Source organism: Vanessa atalanta, chromosome 20 (genome assembly GCF_905147765.1).
Source record: "Vanessa atalanta chromosome 20, ilVanAtal1.2, whole genome shotgun sequence".
NCBI lineage: Eukaryota > Metazoa > Arthropoda > Insecta > Lepidoptera > Nymphalidae > Vanessa > Vanessa atalanta.
The window spans coordinates 6,441,254-6,463,380 of NC_061890.1; the positions used below are offsets into that span (position 1 = coordinate 6,441,254).

Here is a 22,127-nt window from a genome sequence, read left to right on the forward strand (position 1 = left end):
ATTTTAAAATGTGTAAAGAGTTCATAATCGATTGATAAGTTTTGACAAACAGAGATACCAACATAAGATGAAGTTAAATAAAAGCTTGTAATGATTCAACATTATAGGTCGGGAACACACGTGAGAACAAGAATATCGCGAATACGAATATCTAATACGAATATTTGGTTCATAAGTATGGACACAAAGCAAAACGAATATAAAACACAGTTCGACTTGAGTTCGCACACAGTCACACACAATAGTAGTAGTCTCAGTAGCCATGGCTTCATGGTTGAGTATTCTTCGGACAGTCCGATTACGTGAAGTTTATTGACGTTCTTTGAACATACATTACGTCTTCATGGAATCGCACGAACATGTTTGACGTATTCAGAGTCCGATGTTCGTTAGTGGTACGCATGCGCAGTTATGTATCATGAACGCATCCAATGTGTTTGACACATACGATTTAAAGTTAGCAGTGAGTAATGGGAAATATTTTCGGACAGAGCTGCAAGCAAAGCACTAGTGCGTTATAGTAGTTTGTTTTTAATAAAAGGCATGGAATGGGTTCGTCTAAGTCATGAATTGAAGAATGAAATTATAATTAAACGTTTCGTAAAAGAACTAGTTGAAATTAATTAAGTTCATTGTTAATTAATGATAATCATAAATGCTTACGTGTTAAATAATTTAGTGTTAATTTAGTATTTACGATTACTGTAAGCGTATGATACGTAAATTGTTGTTACTTGTTTTTGATTTCGTCTTAAATTTGTTTAAAAAAATAATAAACTTTTTTTGTCTGATTTCTATTGTTTTTGTTAATACCCGCACAAACATTAGTTTTTTTTTTAAATTGGTAACAGGAAAATAATCTTTGTTTTTGGGTTTTAGCCAAGTGTCATGCTATAAAAGGCATTACAACTTTGGCGCTCTCTGATTCCCACCTTGCAAAAACTTTAAATACAAAATAGACGCCAATTAACACTCATACCCATTTTCTACCACCAAACAGCAATACTTGGTATTGTTGTGTTCCGATTTGAAGGGTGAGTGAACAGTGTAACAGGCATAAAGGACATAAAACCTTAGCTACCGAGGTTGGTAGTGCATTGGTGAAATGTAAGGAATGGTTATTATTTTTTACAGCGTCAATGTCTATGTGGTGACCACTTACCATCAGTTGGCCCATTTGCCCGTCCGCCTAACTATAACATAAAAAACACCCGCCAGGTAACACTATTGTGATACGTAAAAAATCAGGATTGGTCCAGTAAGTTTGATTTTTATGTAAAAAGCCTCAAAAACTCTCAAGAGCTTCGAAGGCTGCCTATACTATCTCGTGTTCTAAAAAAACCTTATACGCACATGTGCCTATTATTATCTGCTACATTTGTCTCCATTGTATTCATTTGAATTATCGATTTCGACCACAAAATATATTCATACCATAACCAGTATATAAAGATACTCTATCCATAATAGCACTTGTATAATTTTGCCAATAAAATGCCACGTTATCGCCAATTGTTCGAATACCTAAGGAACGTAGGCTATCGCACATTGGCTCTTATCAGTATAATTTTGTTTTCTGATACGTGAAGTTTCGCTGGTCAGTTTTTATAAGGAATTCATCTTGTGACATCGCTTTTACAAAGGTAATCAAATGTAATATTGTATAGATATTTTAAATTATCACACATGGCAATATTTCGTACTAAGTATGCTTTGAATTTCACAAATATTTATTATATTTTCACTTTAGTGATAAATGTTTTAGATAAAGCATAAAATAGAGAGAATCGTATTTTAATAATTGAGATTTTCAAAAAGTGGAGTCACAATTGAAGTGCAATCTTTAAACCGCTTTTTCCTTTTTTTTTAAGTTATTTTAAATGTAAACAATATAATATACGCTAATAAATTATACGCTTTACAATTTTTATAAACGAGTTAAATAAATATGAAATATATTATATTTATTTTACACACACATAAAATATTTATCTTCCTGTCAAATGCTAAATATCTCATCTCATCTATCATTATCATAGAATTAATGATACATAGTATTATTAATCCCTCCCAGTACTGTAAAGTTGCCTGGATGATTTTTTTAGGATCAGTATTTAAGATTTTTTTTATTTATTTATTTGTACCAAACAAACATTTTTTACAGACAAAATGTCGGTCGCCAGTGCCTTCCAATCGAGCAAAATTGTTCCAGATGTCATCCCTACCCCACCCAGCAAAACCATAGAGGTATTTAAATTTTTACAATATTTTAGGATTAAATTTAAAAAATGACAATAAATAAATACAATGCTATCGGCTTAAAATAATTATTAACGTAACGGACATAGTGTTACTCGTTGATTTATATACATATTGTGATAAAATAAAACTAATTCCAATTTTAAAGATAATAACACGTAATAATTATTCTAAATATGAAGTCGTTTACATAAATAATAATATATATAGTATAGTCTTTGTGTTTTATATGTGTAAAACTAAAAACTAAGTAAATAGGTAGTTATATAATTATTACATGTTGGTGGTTGGTTGGTTTATAGCAAATAATAGTTTTGTTTTTACGGTCACAACAATGCCATAAAAATGCTATATTGTCTGATTCATTCATAAAAGCGCGTTGTTTTGCTTTATTTTAGCATACAACAGTGTTAGGTTACGGTTTATTACCAAATACTACTGTACTGTACTGTACTGTAGCCATCCGTTTTTTAATACGATTTTATAGAAAAAATTAATGGACGCTTTATTGTATCGAGTTGCATCATGTTGTATCAATGTAAATTATTGTATTCTCTTTACATAACATTCTCTGTCGCAATAAGTAAATGATAAAATTAATTAATAAAAAAAACGTACGTACGTTTTTAGTACTCAGAATTATGGTTACTTACAAATAAAATAAATAATACTGAACATCTAGCTCGCTCGATTCTAAGGATGCTGAATAACGCTAATGTTTACACATACAAAAATAAGATGCTACTTACAACAATATTTATATATTGTCCACTGTCCTATATAAAAAAATAGCGAATCTTGCCATCGCGATTTTTTTATCATTTTAAAATAACGCCATCTAGTATTCGGAAGTTACAACACGTAACAACAATAAATAGATACTTTTATAATAAATACGCACAATGTTCACGAATACTTTAATTCATACTGTAAATACTAGTCTATGGATTATTAAAATTAAAACTGTAAGGCTGTATCTAATATTATAGAATATCTTTATAAAATATATTAATAACTCAACTCTTCCTAAATGGTTGCACAGATTTCGGAGCTATAATTTGTTTGAAGCAAATAAAATAAAAGACTAGTTCCGGACGAAGTCAATGAGACCTTTAATGACTTATTAAAAACATTTTTGTAAAAAGATTCGTGTGTAATTACAATGGAATAATGTTTACATACTTTAATTATCATTATATAATCAAATTTACACATACATATAATATTACACTTATCATTAAATTCTAATCTTAGTTCGAACATTCCATTGTCACATTTATCTCATTTTTATTTTGTGATAAAGAAATTATCACAATGAATGAAAATAATGATTTAAGCAATTATGTAATTTATCTTTAACATAAATTTAGGCGATTGTCTCGTCGAATAAAACAAGTTATATCTTGCACTGAGTACTGCTATTTGGCGGTAGAATATCTGATGTTTGGGTGGTACCTACCAAGACGAGCTTGCACAAAGCCCTATCGTCAAGTAAAATTTGTAATCTTTTGAGTAGTTAATGTGTATGTACGCGAAGTAAACATGAGTTATATTGATTATTTTTTTCTCAGTAATCGTACTGGATGTTATATACAATATATACAATTAAAATTAATTATATATATTAATAGCGTAAGCCGATTTTTATCCCAGTAATTATGGGACAATAGCTGCACACAAAAAAACGGTTATCTCATTATTAAGAGCTCCAGTCGTAGATGTGCAGAAAAATAAAGAGGATTCTTGATTGTAGTTTACTGAATTGTTACGATACTATAATAACGGCTGTATAAGAAGAAAGATTTAAAACGTAAACATTCTAACTGAACTTAATGCATACTATTTGATTTAAAAAAAATCATTTAAAGGATGTTTCATCATTTGGCGCCGAATGATTATAATGATATGAAATCAGAACAAAACCTGTCATAGGTTTCGTCTTCATTAACTTCCTAAAAAATCTGTTGAATAAACGCGAAGTATCGCAGGTGACTCACTAGTTATATATTAATTAATTAATGAATTGGTTTACGTGTGTGATTGTTACTACATACATTTAAAGATATGGTATACATTGTAAGGCATCTTTTATTTTTAACAATTTTTCGAAAATACTTTGCTGCGCGTATCTTGCTGGTACTATGCCAGAAACCAAACGTTTGTGCCAACGATAACTGTACAAAGTTGACTCAATTGGATAAAAAATATTACGTATGTAAAACTTAAGTTGAGTTTTAAACTGTTTTTAGCTTATACAAACTTTAATTATATAAGAATTGTTCATGTAATATCGTTAAGTATCTGCAAATCGAATATATTCTTAATCAATTTAGAAAATTAATAAGAATCGAAAAGAGTTTTATTTTTAATTTGTTATATTTGTAATGAAGTTTATTTATTAATTTCCATCAGTAATGTATTTAGACATAATAAACAATCAAAGGTAGAAAACTAATTACAGCAGAAATAACCGTATGATTGATTAATTGTTTTGCTGAAAGATATTTAAAAAAAATGGTCACGTAACTATTAATTTTATCTCCATATCTTTGTTGGATTGAATAATAAAATATTTATATAATAGCGTAAGTGAATTTTAAATTTCAATCTAATATTTAAAACAACGGTAAATAATTGCTTGTGACGATATATTTCAGACACTCGATATCAAATTATAGTTCATTCAATGATAAAATGTGTTGATAAAATGTACAGTAAAAAGTCAAGTATACAAATCAAAATTTAATTTTGATACCCTGTAAAAAATATAGCATACGATAAAGTTTTTCGAATTTGACTGATAACTATTTAGACATTTATAAAAATATTGACCGAAAGAATATCTGATGAGTGGGTAGGTACATCTATTGATGTTGAAAAAGAGTAACTACTGAGTTTCTTGCCGGTCTTCTCGATAGAATCTACATTCCGAACCGGTGGTAGCTTTACTTAAATTAGTTTTTTAAATGACGATTCGAAAGTGCTTGTAAAAGCCTACTCGAATAAAGTATATTTTTATTTTGATTTTATTATTAGATCGTTTATGAGTTTGTTAGTTTTTGAAATGATAAATTTCTTATGGGAGATACATACACAAAATTCTAATGTACATATTAAAATTATCGTTTCAGTTATCACCTCTATCGGGCGTCCCTTGACGCACATATATTTTTTATTTAGTTTATAGATTAGCCGATTAATAGTCAATTTCCTTAGCGTAAGTGGTTATTGTTATACTAATATAATTGTAATGTTCCTAATTAGCTCACATACCCAAGCGGTGTCGTAGCTCAGCAGGGAAATGAACTCACCCCCACTCAAGTGAAGAACCAACCTAACGTCTCATTCGAAGCAGACTCCAATTCATATTATACCCTCATTTTCACCGGTAAGTGTTCTTATATGTATATCTTCGTTATATTTTAGTTAATTTTTCTGTGCTTTCCATAGTGAACTCTTTCTTGTACAGCATACCACATCCAGAAGCCGAGATGACCCAGTGCTTAGACCGTGTACATCTTAACCGATGATTGCGGGTTAAAAACCAGGCAAGCATAAGCATATAGGTGATGGTGGCGGTGGTGACCACTTAGGTACTATCATGTGGCCCATAAGCTCGTTAGCCAACGTAAGCAAAAAAAAAGAAAATAAATCCATCAAGCGCACATCATCAAATCATCATTGTATCAATCATGAGATAAGCTGCTTACTTTCAGCCTATCTGTCATGTAATCTACTTTTAAACTTACATACTATTTGCTATCATTCCAGTCACGTCACTCTACAAAACCATCTTATAACTAAAAATTATCTTCTTGACATTTTGTATTCGCCTTCTACTCTTACAAACTGATGTCAGTTTTCTATCCTTTCCTTTAAGTTCAAGGAGAAGGTTAGTTTAGCAAGTAATCCTTGTTGTAATTTTAATACTTACATCATGTATGCGTGAATTTTTTATCCAGATTCGTTTCGTTTGATATCCCGATAAGCCGTGTGTCCGTAAGCCAAATTTAAATACCGTAATCGAAAACGTTATCAAAGATTCTCTGAGTATTTTAATCTTGTCTGAATTTTTTGACGTATAAGTATTTTATTTTATCAATAGCGGCTTAATAGATTTATTCCATACTTGTTACATTATATTGTATTTTTTTTTATTTTTATGGCATTGGTTGGCGGACGAGCAAATGGGCCACCTGATGGTAAGTGATCACCACCGCCCATAGACAAAGGCGCTGTAAGAAATATTAACCATTCCTTACATCACTTATGCGCCACCAACCTCGGGAACTAAGATGTTATGTCCCTTGTGCCTGTGATTACACTGGCTCACTCACCCTTCTAACCGGAACACAACAATACAGAGTACTGTTATTTGGCGGTAGAATATCTTATGGTACCTACCCAGACGGGCTTGCACAAAACCCTACCACCATGTAAACAAATAACCTCTGCATTGCATGATATTTAAAACGCTATCTGTAAATATGCAACTGATTGTGTTCTCTCGTTGGGGATACTGTATGGCATAATAGTTTGTACAAACTCAAGTGCTCGATCTACTTTCTCCCAATCTTATTTTTTTATGGTACAGTTTGGCAAACAGACAATAGGTTATCTGATGATAACTTATAACCAAGGCCCATAGACATTAGTGCTAAAAGAAATATTACCATTTCTTTCATCGCCAATGCGCCACCAACTATGAGAGCTAAGATGTTAAGTCCCTGGTCCCTTGAGCCAATGTAGTCTGTAGAGGCCAGACTAGACTGGCTCACTCGCCCTTCAATACGGTACACAACAATAAATATATTTTATAAGTATATTTGTTTCGCGGAAAATTTGATGTACTGGTGGTACCTTCGCAGACGGACCAAATCGGGACAAAGTACAAAAATGCAAACTCTGGTCAGTTACTGAGAGTTTCAAACTTACACGGTCCCGGGAATAGTAATTCGGAATTTGCAAACTATTAATTATGTATATTCCAGTAATATTATCGGATTGAACTTCATCAAAAATTTTACCTTTATAGATCCAGACAATTACGATGGTCCAGAGAAGGTCTACCGTGAATGGCACCACTGGCTTGTAGTGAACATTCCAGGCAGCGATGTATCTAAGGGCGAAGTCTTATCCGGATACATCGGTTCCGGCCCGCCAGAGGGTACTGGCATCCATCGCTACGTGTACATACTTTACAAGCAGCCTGGAAAACTAAGCTTTGATGAAACGAGGCTGACTAACACGTGAGTTTAAGATGATATTTCTTGTTTCATAGCACGAATATTTAATGTTTTCACTGGTTTTGATTTGAGCATGTTTTCAAAATAACTACTTGAGATACCCGTGACCCGTAACCCATGACCCGCGTCCCGTGTAAATTTTTTTATCAATATATAAAAGGGTAAGTTAGATCGGCAAATAAAATCAAATCATACTATATTCAAGTAGGCTGTTACAAGCACTTTTGAATTGTCACTTTAACCCAACAGTACTAAACGTAAAGACTAACAGACGTAACAGACTCAAACTCAGTAGTTATATTGAATCAGTACCATAGACTGAGTGTTCAAGACGTTTTAAAATGCAGTGGGACTTATATATCCTATTATCAATTTTGGATACATCCTTAAATTTTTGTCTTAATTTCATAAAGATTTAATTCTATTTTTATCCCCATTTAAATGTCCAAATTTTATTATATCAGGTCGATCGACGGTCGTGCTGCTTTCTCCACTCAAAAATTCGCCGAGAAGTATAACTTAGGAGCTCCAGTCGCTGGGAACTTCTACCGAGCACAGTTTGACGACTACGTACCTCTCTTGTACAAGAGCTTGGGCGTTTAATAAATTCTATTCACAAATATATTTTTTTATTGTCACTTTCTCCCATATTATTGACATTTAAATGGGTCCAGTACCGTAGGCAAAATAAGTCAAATGGTTTACATTTGTACAATGAATATTTTCATTAAAATTATTTTAAAACTGTTTGTTTTAAAATAATTCTACGATATAATTTCATACTAGTTGCTAATTCCACCCTGGATGGATGGAATAACCTTCTGCTGAACATTAAGGAGGATAACCCTTTACTAATGGGCGCTCTACCTGTTCTCTTTCCTCATCGTATCGTCAGTTCATGTGTCCTGTGTGGGTTATTATAATACTAAAGATAATTTTCAATTTGTAACGTTTCAATGGACATTATCTAAATATATTTAAATCTTATGTACTGTAATCGTGTATATAACTTAATTCTTCTTAAATGGTTGGACTGATTTTGTGATTTATTTTTGTGCATTTGAGTGGTTTATTTTTTTTGGAGCCAGTATGTGCTGCTACTATTGGAAAGTAAATAAAATTTACAGATGATGTCCGAACGTACAGCTAGTTGAGATGACGAATTTAATCATGGATATTAGAAATAATAACACCATGAAGTAAACTGAAATACGTTTATTTTGATTTTAGTAATTCTAATCAAATATGTTAATAACACGCAATATGTATTTAAATCGAAGTGCAATAAAATAAATACTAAAGAATGGACGGTCGTAAAGAACTAATAATATTTTCAAGCGCATCAACCGATAAGTATTGTTCTCGCATAAAATTACCAGCTAAGGGTCCGGTGAGGCTGTGTTGTCTCTTAAACTCCACGGGGTCAAAGCCCGGACGATTTAGAATTAAACTGAAAAAAAAACATATTGATAAATAATTTTCTAGATGCTATGGCATAATCAACAACAGGAGCTGTTAAGACAAATAAACAATCATGTCATTGAATTGATGGGAGCCGCTTTGGCCGATGTCCTCAATGTTCTATGACGTTGGTTATGGATTCGTAATTCTTAAGTTTGTTTATGTTTCATTTCTTCCCCCTTCCATGCATGGAAATCTTACTATAATACGTATTTACCTTTCAGAAGAAAGCTTGTTTAAGGAATGGGAACACAAAGGATAAGATGAGGCTTACCAAATATATGTGGTTTATTCACTGATCAATATTATGTTTCATGTCACTGATTCATATGCCCGTGTCTTAAAATTCAAATATAAGTCCTGTTTTTTCTAGAGTTGTCATGAGCAGGTTTACTTTTACACCCCCTTAGTAGTACTCCCATAATATTGAAATAAATAATAACTTAATTGAAGAATTATTTTTATAAATTACTTTTCTTGACTCATTTTTTGAAACTAGATGGCGCTGTAGAAATTTAACCTTTGACTAGTATAAGGTCCAATCATGGATCAACCGACTGCCATTAAAATTAATAAAATAAGCATAAACATAACAGGCAACATTTGGTAGGATTTGTTTGTGCAGTAAAAATATTAATTCGAATAGAGTTTATTAAAACGGATAATTATTTACCGTAGCGAATTTAGAGGTTCAGGGTCAATCCTCTCGTTCTGCTTATAAAGGAGAAATAAGTAGGGGAAGCCTCCAGGGTACGGAGTGGGTGGAAAATGTGTAGACACGGTGTCGCCATTTTCCATATCTTCACCCGGAATGTTCACGATCAACCAGTGGAGGAACTGCGTGTATCTTGGAACCACGTCGATTGGAAGATCTGGCCCTGATTTAGGAGATATTTATTTAATATAATATTATCAATTTAATATTGTATCATAATAAAATGAAATAAATAGGCGGACTGGCAAAGAGGCATCTGATGGTCAGGTCAGACCATCTGGTCTGACCGGGTACGTCAGTGTGGTGGTGGTAGCGGTGGTGTCCACCACCATTAGGTAGCGGGTAGTTCTTGGTTATCTATTATAATTTAAAAAAAACATTACCTTAGAAATAATATCTCATACCCATTGTGCCTGCAATAACTCACTATCTCCACTCTCCACTCTGTTTAGCAGTGGAATAAATAATGCCTATCATCGAATACTGTAGATGATATAGTTAAGCGGCCGAGCAAATGGTCCACCTGATTTTAAGCGGTCACCACCGCCCATAGACAATAAGCATTTTAATTTACTTCATTAAAAATTCCTTACATTGCTAATACGCCACCAACCTTGAGAACTAAGATGCTATGTCCCTTGTACCAGTATATTAAACTGGCTCACCCACCCTTTAAACCGGAACACAACAATACTGAGTATTACTGTTTGGCGGTAGAATAGCTTAGACGTTCTTGAACAAAGCCCTACCACCAAGTAAAAGACAAAGCGGCATCGGAATATAATCGGGATCGTATCGTAATCGATATAAAGATGTGTCGTTGAACACTCGGTTTGAAATAATTAAATACGTATTAAATAACAGACACAATAAAATAAATTAACAAGACTTGAGAAAAATAAATTAGCGTTGCAGAACTATCGATAGTTGACCTCGAAAACTTTACTAACTACGTTACGTAGCCATTATAAGTTTATAGAATTGGCCCCAAATTTATACCAGTACATTTCAGTAAGCACTAGCAGAAGGCAAAAGAGCAGATTAAACGTGTCTTGATTCACTTCCATTGTCTTGAGCAACGGTGACACACGATTGTGATTGACTGTCAGTTTTAAAAAAAAACTTTACAAGACCATATTAAAAAAAAAGTTAATTATTACATTACCAAAAAACATAAAAGTATATAACTCGGTCGAATTGGCTTCGTAACTCACAGACGGTTGGAATAACGTCTGTATAGGGTTGACTACAGTACCCAAATCCACATTTACGGATGAGTAATTAACCTGAAATTGTAATTAAACATTTAGGTCTAAAAATAAGTAACAACTTTTTTAATGCTCCACTGCTGGGCTAAGGTCTTCAACTGAGGAAAAGACTTATAGATTATTCCACTACGCTATTCCAATCTGAGTGAATAGATACACAGGAGGCAGAATTTCATTGGAATTTGATACATGCTGGTTTCCTTACCGCTTAGCAGAAGACAAGTTATAAACATAAATTTAGTGGTGCTGGTCTCGAGTTGAATCCCCGGTTATCGGTTAAAATGCACCCTAACCTCCACCTCATACAACTGTATGTAACATGAATTTCAAAATGTTTATGCATTTTAATAGCATCGCCTGATAAATACTTACGCTTATAAAATTTTGTGGCGCCACAACCTCAATGTTGGGTACGAGATTGTTATCTAAAAATGCGGTTGCGACTCGTGAGTTTTGTGTGTCTCCATAGCAACCGGCTAGGACAAGCGATACAAAGATGCAGTTGAGAAAGTACATCTTTCCACCTGCAATTAGATAATATTTATAATTTACTAGCTGACCCGGCAGACTTCGTACTGCCATAATCGATAAATAAAAAAAGTTAAGCTTTCGTATAAAATAAATTTTCAAACAAACAATAGGAATTCGTAATTAATAAAAAAAAAATGCTTGTATGTAACCTCATTTATAATGAGGTTATATTATTATTATTTTCAATTAATTCCATGTGTAGTTATATATTACACATGTAATTAATATATAATTAATTATTATATTTTATTTTTGGGCTACTGTATTTGTCTTTCATGGATCACAAATGAAAAGATACGCCAAATTGCTTCGTTTCTACTTATATAGCGACCCATCTGGTACTGTGATACTTCATAATTTGCATCGGTTATAGCGAAGACGGCCATATCGCTACCTTTGCTAACATTACATATGTACTTTATAGACATCACAGAGTTACAATGTTCTACATTAATGTGAGTTTCAAAAGCTTTGGACAATATTGGCGAGTATGGCACAATCCAACGATTGTCTACATCAACATTTTGTCCTTTTACCCTAACAACTTCCAATCGACCATTGTCCGCAACTTATCGCCGACGATACAATGAGTATCCATCATTTCCCGTGATGGTTTCAGCAATCAGGTCTCTTGGGAATCGCTTGGAACACTTGCCGTCGACCATACAGTTGAAAACTCTGCGAGGTATAGACCTTGCAGAGTTTAGATACAGATAGATACATGGGTATCATGTGTTTGGTAACTACTGCATGCAATTTTGGGTCAACTGTTTCATAGCATTTATAATTAATGTATTTTTCAGATCGAAGCTGTCTTTGGTTCAATCGGATGTATGTCAATCGTTCAGTCTCAATTGACATGCATGTCAACTGCAAACTGATGGAAAAGCACCTCAGAATATGATAATAATAAGATTTACTTCACCTTCACGGATCATGAGTCTTTATGAATAGAAATTCATAGCAATAACTTTTTGTGGGCACCTGTTTGGCATCAGCGCCTGTTACTTGTGTAACCATTTTTATATTAAAATGGTACCCATCGTCTCCCTGCCAGACGATCAAAGGAAATTGTAACACATCATAAGTCCTGTGTGTTTTAGATACATGTTTCAAATCATTATTCCGACGATGAAGCACAATATCTCTAGATTGTAAATTTTCTCCTACAATGACATCATCCACTTCGTCAATGGTGAGCGATTTAAACCTCCTTGTTTGTCATCAGCCTCATCGGCATCGGCATCGGCTCATCGGCAGGTGTTTTGTCAGCTCGAACGACAATATTATGGCTTTCGGATGGCATTCGATACAATGCTATTTTGAACATGTTTACTAAATTGTTGTTCCGATGAAGAAAATATTGTAATTCATGGACAATGGTTCTCTTCACTGTTAGATTGTGAGCACAACGCTTACCAACTTCCGCATCTGAATTACATAACATAAACAGCCCGTAAATGTCCCACTGCTGGGATAAAGGCCTCCTCTCACTTTGAGGAGAAGGTTTGGAGCATATTCCACCACACTGCTCCAATGCGGGTTGGCGGAATACACATGTGGCTGAATTTCGTTGAAATTAGAAACATGCAGGTTTCCTCACGATGTTTTCCTTCACCGCCGAGCACGAGATGAATTATAAACACAAATTAAGCACATGAAATTTCAGTGGTGCCTGCCTGGGTTTGAACCCGAAATCATCGGTTAAGATGCACGCGTTCTAACCACTGGGCCATCTCGGCTATCACAAAAGTTAAAAAAGAGCACATCGCAAAGGATCACCGAAGTAAAAAAAGTTCTCGCACACGTAGTAGTAACCGTCACTTACAAAGATAGAAGCAAAGAGTATAATAATATATAGGGGGATAGAAGGATGCAGAATGCACTCTTTGTCATAAGAGGAATCAATCGACAGTAAAGGTTCGATCTATTTGTTGGTTGGTTTGTTGGTTACCATGTTGCAAAAATATGATTATGGCGTCGATAATGACATAAACTAAACTACTATGTTATGACATAAACTAAACGCACTAAACATCGATGTTAATTGATGACATCGGTGTTTTTTTGTAAACTTTGCGTCGTCCTAAAGGTAAGAAATTATTAAATTTGAGAAATAGATGTAACGATGCTTTAAATAAACCAAAATCAATTTTAAAACATCTATGTTTTATTGTCTAACATCGAGGATCATCGAAAATCAATGATAATCGACCATCCCTATTTCTAAGGAAAAACAAAGCTGTTTTTATTAAATTCCTAGCATTATTATCATCCTTACTCACCTTCTAAACCTTCCCTGGACTTCCACAAATAATTCAAGACCAAAATTAGCCAAATCGGTCCAGCAGGTCTCGAGTTTTAGCGAGACTAACGAACAGCAATTCATTTTTATATATATAGATTATTAAATAAATATTCTATGAAAAAACTAAGTTAAATAGTACAAATTATAAAGCTTCCCACATAGCGAATATTTCTCTACGAAACGAGTTCCTAAATAGAAATCCCTCGTGAACTCGTAGGTTAAAAAAATACGCGTGACATTCAGCCAAATCATTTAATTAGGTTTTTTTAGTCGCGCAAATCTACCGAAAGAGTGAGAGTAAAAGATGCGAGTATTTTGTTCATGAGAAGTTCGACTCGTGGAATGGACTTTAGTAATCCCACGCTAGGAGACCAGTTTTCATATTAATTCATAAATTTATCAATAATATATAATTTAAGCAAAAATATAAAAGATTTAAAGGCTCAATGTGATAATACTTTATTTGGTTTTATTAATTTACAAAAGTAACTAGCAAGGTAATATAATAATTAATAAAAATGATTAAAATTATCTATGTTCAAAACTTATTGTTTTTATACGCTTTCTATTATAAATATTCCTTTTATGTTTTCACTACACTTGAGTACATATAATATTTGTAAGCCAATACGCTATAGAAAAGTCTACGACGGAGGTCTCTGTAATAATAACCTAATAACAATACAACTACATATGGGTAAAATAGGATTTTATATTCTATTTTTATTTAACGAATGATATAATTATATGTGTTACAGATAAATAACTTAATTGGCTATTGAATAAACAGCCAAGACTTTGAACTAAGCGGCGCGCTTAAATCGACGATTTTTATCTTTTAAATAGACATACTAAAATGTTTATTTTCTATAATTGTACTTAATTAAATTATTTTGCTATAGCCTAACAAATATTAATATTTCTTTTCTATTTTCAGGAGAATCTACTCTTACCTATATATTCTATACATATACTAAAATTGGAGTGTCTGTTTGTAATATTACAATAGCCGCTTTTTACTAAATGCATGCATATGTATATATAAACGGTACATATACCAAAATAACCCTTTTTTAATTTTGTCTGTCTATCTGTTTGTTCCGGCTAATCTCTGAAACGGCTGGACCGATTTTGACCGGACTTTCACTGGCAGATAGGTGATGTAATAAGAAGTTACTTAGGCTACAAAAGTAATTTTTTTGGTAAAGTCGCGGTAACAGCTTATCTATTCCTTGAAAGGAAGATGTATTGGCTGAAAGTCATTTAAGAGGACGCTTGTACGCTGGTAATTAAACACCTGATAAATTTTGTTGGCTGCGACACATATAACACTAGTGGGTCTCCTGCGAAACTTCGCCTATATTCAAAAGTTTTTTTTGGACTTTCGTACCTTTAATAATTCTAATTAATTTAAAATTAATAATATTAATTAATATTAATAATATTAACTTTGATTATTATTATTACTTAACAAACATAATTTTAATACACACTACCGCATAGATTAAATAAAACTTACTTATTGATAGACAATGTCAAAACTACCACAGGTTCCGTAAAGACAATACGCTGACCAGAGAAGGACCGGGAATAGAAACTCTTTCCGAAATAACTTATAAGTATTAAAGTAGCTGATCTATTTGCACAGGTATTTATACGTCAAAACTAAATTTTCAAATGCCTTAAAATGCCTAACCTCTATATATAGATATAAATAGAATTTGGTACAACGCATCACATACAAAATTATTTTTTTAAAAAAAAAACAGGTTAATTGCGAGTCGGTCTCCGATAAGGTAACTAACTATTGAGACAGGAAATTCTCAATATTATGACAAAAAAATCGTTCTAATACTAAAAAATAATAATTAGGAAACATAATCTCACGTTACTACTACTACTACTCCATGCATTTAAAACTATATTAACTATACTCTGGGCGGGTACTCCCCAGTACCAGCTCCTTCCATTTGACCTTATCCAACGTAGAGCAGCTAGAATTATCGACGATCAAGCCTTTTCCGATCTGCTTGATCCTTTGGCTTCGCGTAGAGATGTTGATGATTACTCTGCATCTTCTACCGGGGAATGTTCCGAGGAATTGTTTGGATTAATCCTGGCTGCTGAATTTCACCTTCGGACATCTTGTCAAAATTAGAAGTACCATCCGTAGATGTATGAAAATCCACAACAGCCCGATTTTCAAGATATTTTCTGCCTCGCACAACCACTCTGTGGAACCAGCTTTCACCGGTGGTTTTTCCGAACCGATACGACTTGGGAACCTTCAAGAAAAGAGCGTACTCCTTCCTTAAAGGCCGGCAACGCATCTGCAAGCCCCCCGGTGTGGCAGATGTCCATGGGCGATGGTAATCACTTTCCATCAGGTGAGCCTCCCGCTCGTTTGCCACATATCATATAAAAAAGTACTACTAAATAATATAAATTTTTTAGCTACAAAATTGGACCCAAATGGATTGTGTAATCTAACAGAAGCTAAATAAAAGTTAAACAAAAATGTAATGTGTGTATAAGTAATTGAAGTATAAATCAGAACAGCCCAAAAATCCTAATATTTCCCATGTAAATTAAACAACGTAGGTTTGACAGACGGTATTTGACACAGACGAGAGTCATCGATAAGATAATAATTAGCTTTCTTATCAGAAGCACAAAAATATAAAGAAGATTACATTAAGGTTAAGTTTTATTTATAATTTAATAAAAAAATCTAAATCCCATTTATAATATTTCTACACAGTATAACACAAAGTCACATCCCGCCATACGTACCTAGTCTGAGATATTTTAACCTACGAACGGTTTTTAATATCAGAGTAATTCAATAGGAATCACTCTGATTTAATAGGAATGAAATAAAATCATATTGAATCATTCATATTGAATCACTCTGATTTATATTATAGTAGAAATAAGCCGAGAATTTGTTCTTTAAAAAACAATATTTTTTCTATTTTTGTTTGTTTTTCAATCTAAATGTTGTATACATACCCTTATTGTACCCGATTGAAGCCGGGACGACAAGCTAGTATAATATAACAGGTGTATATGCGAGAAGCATGAATAACTCATACAAAACAAAGTCATTTAAATTATTAGAATAAGTTCTATTCACAATCGTCACGTTGCACGGTATACAAGTATAATTTAGTAGCAGTAGAGCGGTTTCCTATTGGAACAAACTCGAATCTCACCGGAGAACACGATTGTGAAATATCAAAAGTTATATGCGACACTCGGTATAATAATTGATACCTTTAAAGGTTAAAATAGGCCTTAAAATAGGGTATTACGAAGTGAGTTTATATATGTAATACTAGTTGTCGCCTGCGGCTTTGATGGCGTTTTAGGTGTTAGTCATCTGGTTTTAGGTGTAGAAAAGATGAAGGAGATTTTTTCAAGTTCGGTGAAAACTGAGAAATATAATAGACCATATTTGTGTACAGGAGATTTGGTAATGACCAAAATTTCAGAAAATTCCGAAATATGGGTTTTCGGTATGTTTTTGGCAGTAGCTTAGTTGTTGTTTAAGAAAAGGAATTACATAATTAGATCGATTTATTTATTATATTGAATCAATCCTTAAAAATATACTAAAGAACCGTTAATATTTTTAAATTAAGAGTAGTTTCAATATTTATATAAACGCATGAGAAAGAGGTTAAAAAATCTGCTTCGTTTATAGATAACTATTATGTTATTTATATATATTATACTACTATCATATATTATATGAAGGGTTGGTCATCAGGGCTCAAGGCTACGCTTTATATGTTTATTAAATATATAAATACGAAAGAGAAGGTAATAGTAACAGAAACCTTGGGTAGTAAATTGTTCTTTGTACAATTTACGCAAAAAAATAATAATTAAAAAAAAACAATTTATTTGATAAGATAAGTCTTATTTCCTGTTTTTTAACTAACTAAAACGTAATACTAGTGTGTCACCCACGAAATTTCCGTTCGTCGTTCAATCAAAATATTTTTTAGGAATTTCTAATAAAATGACTGAATGAATAGACTTTAGAATAGGCGCCAAAATGATTAAACCATGGCGCCAAATTATTTAAATGTTTTTTTTTTAATGTCAAATAGTATACAGTCATTAAAAAAAATGTATGGTTTCAGTCTCAGCTGCTAACGATCAACATTCCAAAAACTTACTTCATTATAGTTGTACCTAAAAACAAAAAAAAAATGCTATTTTTACACCTCTTGTTATAAATAATATTGCTATTGAAAAATATTTAGGACTTGTTTTGGATAATAACACGACACGGAAACCTCATTTAGATAAAGTAAAAACAAAACTAGTGTCTTTTACAGGAGCATTACCCGGTATAATTCGATACCTTCCGCAGCGAGTACGGTACATTATTTATAATTCACTCGTGAAACCTGACTTAGACCACCGTATTGAAGTCTGAGGAACTACTGCCAAAACTCATATAAATGTTTTGCAAATAGCACAAAATTAATTAATTAAAAGATTATTTAAATATAACTATATATGGCAAACAAAATATTTTATTTACAGGCGCTAAACTACATAACCAGTTATTATTATTATTAACTTTAATTATGTTTACGTTTTTGTTTCTTATACAACAGTAGTACCGCTCTCTATCCGGCCAGTAACTTTTTTCTGCTCTCCAAAATTAATTCTTTGTTAAATCGTAAATCGTAATTTTCGTAAATTGCAATCAATAAACCTCTTTATTTTTCTGCACATCTCCATAGATGGAGCTCTTTAAAATGAGTCCATAACCGAATTTTTATGTGCAGCTATCGTCCCGTAATCACTGGGACAAAAGTCGGCCTATTAATATACGTATAAGATTTGTACAAGCCGATCATTGTTTCCGATCGCCCTGTTAAATAATAACGAAGATAAATATTATATAAGTGTTTAATACGTACAATATGTTCACACTTGTGTACATATTGAATGAATAAAATACATAGTTATCGCGTATTTTCGGCCGAGCTGAATGCTTTAAATCGTTTTACAACCTTATTAGTCAGTTTACATTTGTGTGTACAAATAAGTGATCATGATAATTTAAAGAAAGCCTTATCCTGTTTATGAATATCAGTACACACTAATATACTGTTAAATATCATCGTAATGAAATTTAATATATTTTAAATGAAGCCAATTTTTATTTCGACTTAAATAGGATGTAGTGCATGTAAATGTAGGCGTACAAGAGTGAATTATTTTCACTTCATTCATGCATTTGCATGAATATGTACGATTGTAGAGTATAAAACGTTCAACGGCTTTGTCTTTTCGTATTACGTAGATACCGAAATAGCTTTTAATGTAGTTGTATTTTACATACGAATCATCCTTCATAGTTTGTTTTAGTTAAATAATGTGTAATTTACAGAAATCAATTACCTACATTCAAGAATTTACAATCACTAAGAAGAATTGTGGGGTAGCAATCGATTTGTGATCGATACAATTTTGGTAATAATCTATAAATTAAATAATATCTTAACCACAGGCGATGCGAACTGCGGTTAAAGTGTCGAATGAAACAAACATAGCATGATGCGGAATCCCAGGTTTTGTAGGAGTTCAAAACTTCGATTGTCTCGTCAATTAGTGTTATGTTTAACACCCGTCTGGCGGGGCTTGGGGACCGATCTCAGGTACAAATATCACCAGCGGGCGGCTGCGAACCAGAGGTGCAGCAAACTGGTCCAACAAATGTCCAGGCTAAACCAACACCCACTATACTCCTAAACGAGAACCATCAGCTGCTTCACCAGCACGGATGATTCAGCTATAGGAATGCAGGAGAAGTCCTGGGCTGCTGTGGTTTATAAGCGAAAAAGGGTAAAAAGGCTACCCTCCCTGAGGGAATTACCACCACGGTTGCACATAAGGCACCTCAAGTGGCCAAACCTAAACTAGCCGCTTGCACGGCTGCAATGGTGGTAACGTGGTGGCAAGGCGGAAAAAGAAGAACTTTGCTTTCAGTGCAATGTTGAAGGCCACAAGTCGTCGATATGCAAAGAAAAATTGCACTGCGCAGTTTGCACAGACGGCCCCGTTTCTTACGAAGGAAAATGCGTTTTTACAACGAATAAAAAAATTATAGATATAAATCAAATCAAAAGTATTTTATTCAAGAAAACTTTACAATAAAGCGTTTCTTGAATCGTCAATATTTAAAAACTACCACTATTTCCGAAAGCAGTCTCTAGCGTGAAGAAACGAGGAAAACGAAGAAACTCGCATAGTTACTTTAATAGTTTAACTTGAAATTTGACAGGGAATGTAACACGTATTAGCATTTATTTTTGTCAAACAAACCAAGGACATGTGTCAGAGCACTGCTTACAACGTTGTTCGTCTTTGTGTCAAGTTTAAAAATAAGAGATCATCTGCAAATAGTGTAATGTCACAGGGCTTATTAACAAAATAAGGTAAATAATTTACATATATTAAAAACAACCTAGTCCTAAAAATGAGCCCTGAACCCGTTTGCGTCAGACTAATTGATGAATGAATGAATAATTGAATGTTTTTTTTTAAATGAAGAATGTATAGACCACGTATGCTTTTTGTTGTTTTAAGTGTTCGTAAGAATCCTAACTAATTAAATATTAATTTAACAACACAACATTTGTGTTTAAAAGAACCTCCAATCGAAACTTGCATGTACAAAAATACACTTTTTTTGTGTTAGCGAGAAATTACTGTAGTAGCTATAGATATCTTAGTAGTAGTAAATTTTCTTTGGGAAGTAACACAGAAAAGAACTGAAGAAAACATTGTTTATTCCTCAGATGATACTATAAAGACATGATATACAAATTATAGAAAAAAACACGCGGTCCAAAAGTTCTCCTATGATATTATACCTCAGACTCTGGGATTATTACCTCTCTGAATCACAGGGCTCAGTCTTTAAGCTAAGAATCTAATGGGTCACCAGAAGTGGACCAGCTTAGAAAGGTATTTTATTAATTTTTTAGTATCCAGATGACCACACCAGTTTGGTTCGTTTTATAAATGTAAGAATTTGCGTCGCTCAAGTACTTTTGCAGTGGCAGCATCTGCATTGGGGACGTGCTAGACAAGAATGACACGTTTGGTATTTTTTTTAGGAAACCGACGAATAATTGGGTAAATGGTCACCTTATTATAGAAAAACTGGACTATAAGAAGAATTTATTAATAGTCCAGTTAAAATAAATTTCTTCCAAAACCATCAATCGTTACCAATCTCAAGTCTGGGAATTTTTGTTTTATAATCGTATTGGTTTATTCACCTTTCTTGATCAACAATCTTGAATTTTACCCGCAATTTCAGGTATCCTTTCTCGATACTTCAGAATGATGAGAGTTCAAATACATAATGTTTGGTATATATATTGTTTATAATTTAATAAAGAAAAACTTAAAGAATAATTAGTTAAAATAACATATATAATTTTTACACTACAATAATTTAAAATTTATAAATACAATTTAAAAATAACAATTTTAAAATTCAGCTTTGTGAAAAATATTTTACGACATTATTAATTGTTGTTACTCACTTGACTGTCTGCAATGCGTTATGTGAAACTTAATAAAATATTATCAGTTATATAATTGTATTCTATATAATATTCACTTTTATAACGTTATATTACAACTATAACATAAACAGTTTGGTTTGTTTATTTAAATTAGAAAAAAAAATATATATTTCCTAATTCATGACAACTTCAAGTGAAGCCAAGTAGTTACGTATTTTCAAGTCGAAGATATCATAAATATATTGATATGAAAGGTTAAACCTTAAGCAAAACCATAAAAGTAAAGAATTTAATTAAAAGAATGACCTTATTTAAGAAAGTTTGAACTCCAAGGAAGGGCGTAGGCTACTTTTTATGGCTAAAACCTGATGACTTCTTTTTATGACCAACTCCGAAACCGTAGGCGAAGTCGCAGGCGATAGCTCGTTATAAATAAAGTTAAATTAATCACAAACTATTTGTAATGCATAACATAGAGCTATCAGGAATATGTAAAACTATCATTTGTTTATCTATCCGTTTGTTTATCTCGATTTTGCAAGCGATTGGCGTAACGTGTCGACTTAAATTATTTATTTAGACAAACCTAATGAAAGAATAATTTAATATAACTTCTTTGTTACAATAAAACAGCATTATTGCAGTTATAGTTATATATTGCTACAAAATCGTGAGAAATAAATATATTTTATTATTTATTTAAAAGTTTAAATGTTACGTTAAAGAGCGTTTGTGTGCTAAAGGATATTATAACACTAATGACTTTTTAGTTGA

At 32.7% G+C, this 22,127-nt stretch overlaps 2 protein-coding genes across 2 annotated transcripts; one reads left to right on the forward strand and one right to left on the reverse strand.

The window, feature by feature from the left end:
• The first annotated feature begins 2,164 nt into the window (after window positions 1–2,164).
• On the forward strand, window positions 2,165–8,125 carry LOC125071997 (phosphatidylethanolamine-binding protein homolog F40A3.3-like). Its single transcript, XM_047682450.1, has 4 exons — window positions 2,165–2,247; window positions 5,524–5,647; window positions 7,295–7,508; window positions 7,970–8,125. Exons 1-4 carry the CDS (start codon window positions 2,170–2,172, stop codon window positions 8,106–8,108), a joined length of 555 nt encoding a protein of 184 aa, XP_047538406.1. The 5' UTR covers window positions 2,165–2,169; the 3' UTR covers window positions 8,109–8,125.
• Window positions 8,126–8,739: 614 nt separating this feature from the next.
• On the reverse strand, window positions 8,740–21,404 carry LOC125071933 (protein D1-like). The gene is made up of 5 exons (XM_047682371.1): window positions 21,372–21,404; window positions 11,322–11,473; window positions 10,847–10,967; window positions 9,640–9,844; window positions 8,740–8,955 (listed from the first exon to the last, which is right to left on the reverse strand). The coding sequence occupies exons 2-5, from the start codon at window positions 11,463–11,465 to the stop codon at window positions 8,802–8,804; spliced, it is 624 nt and encodes a 207-aa protein (XP_047538327.1). The 5' UTR covers window positions 11,466–11,473; window positions 21,372–21,404; the 3' UTR covers window positions 8,740–8,801.
• Between the last annotated feature and the right edge of the window lie 723 nt (window positions 21,405–22,127).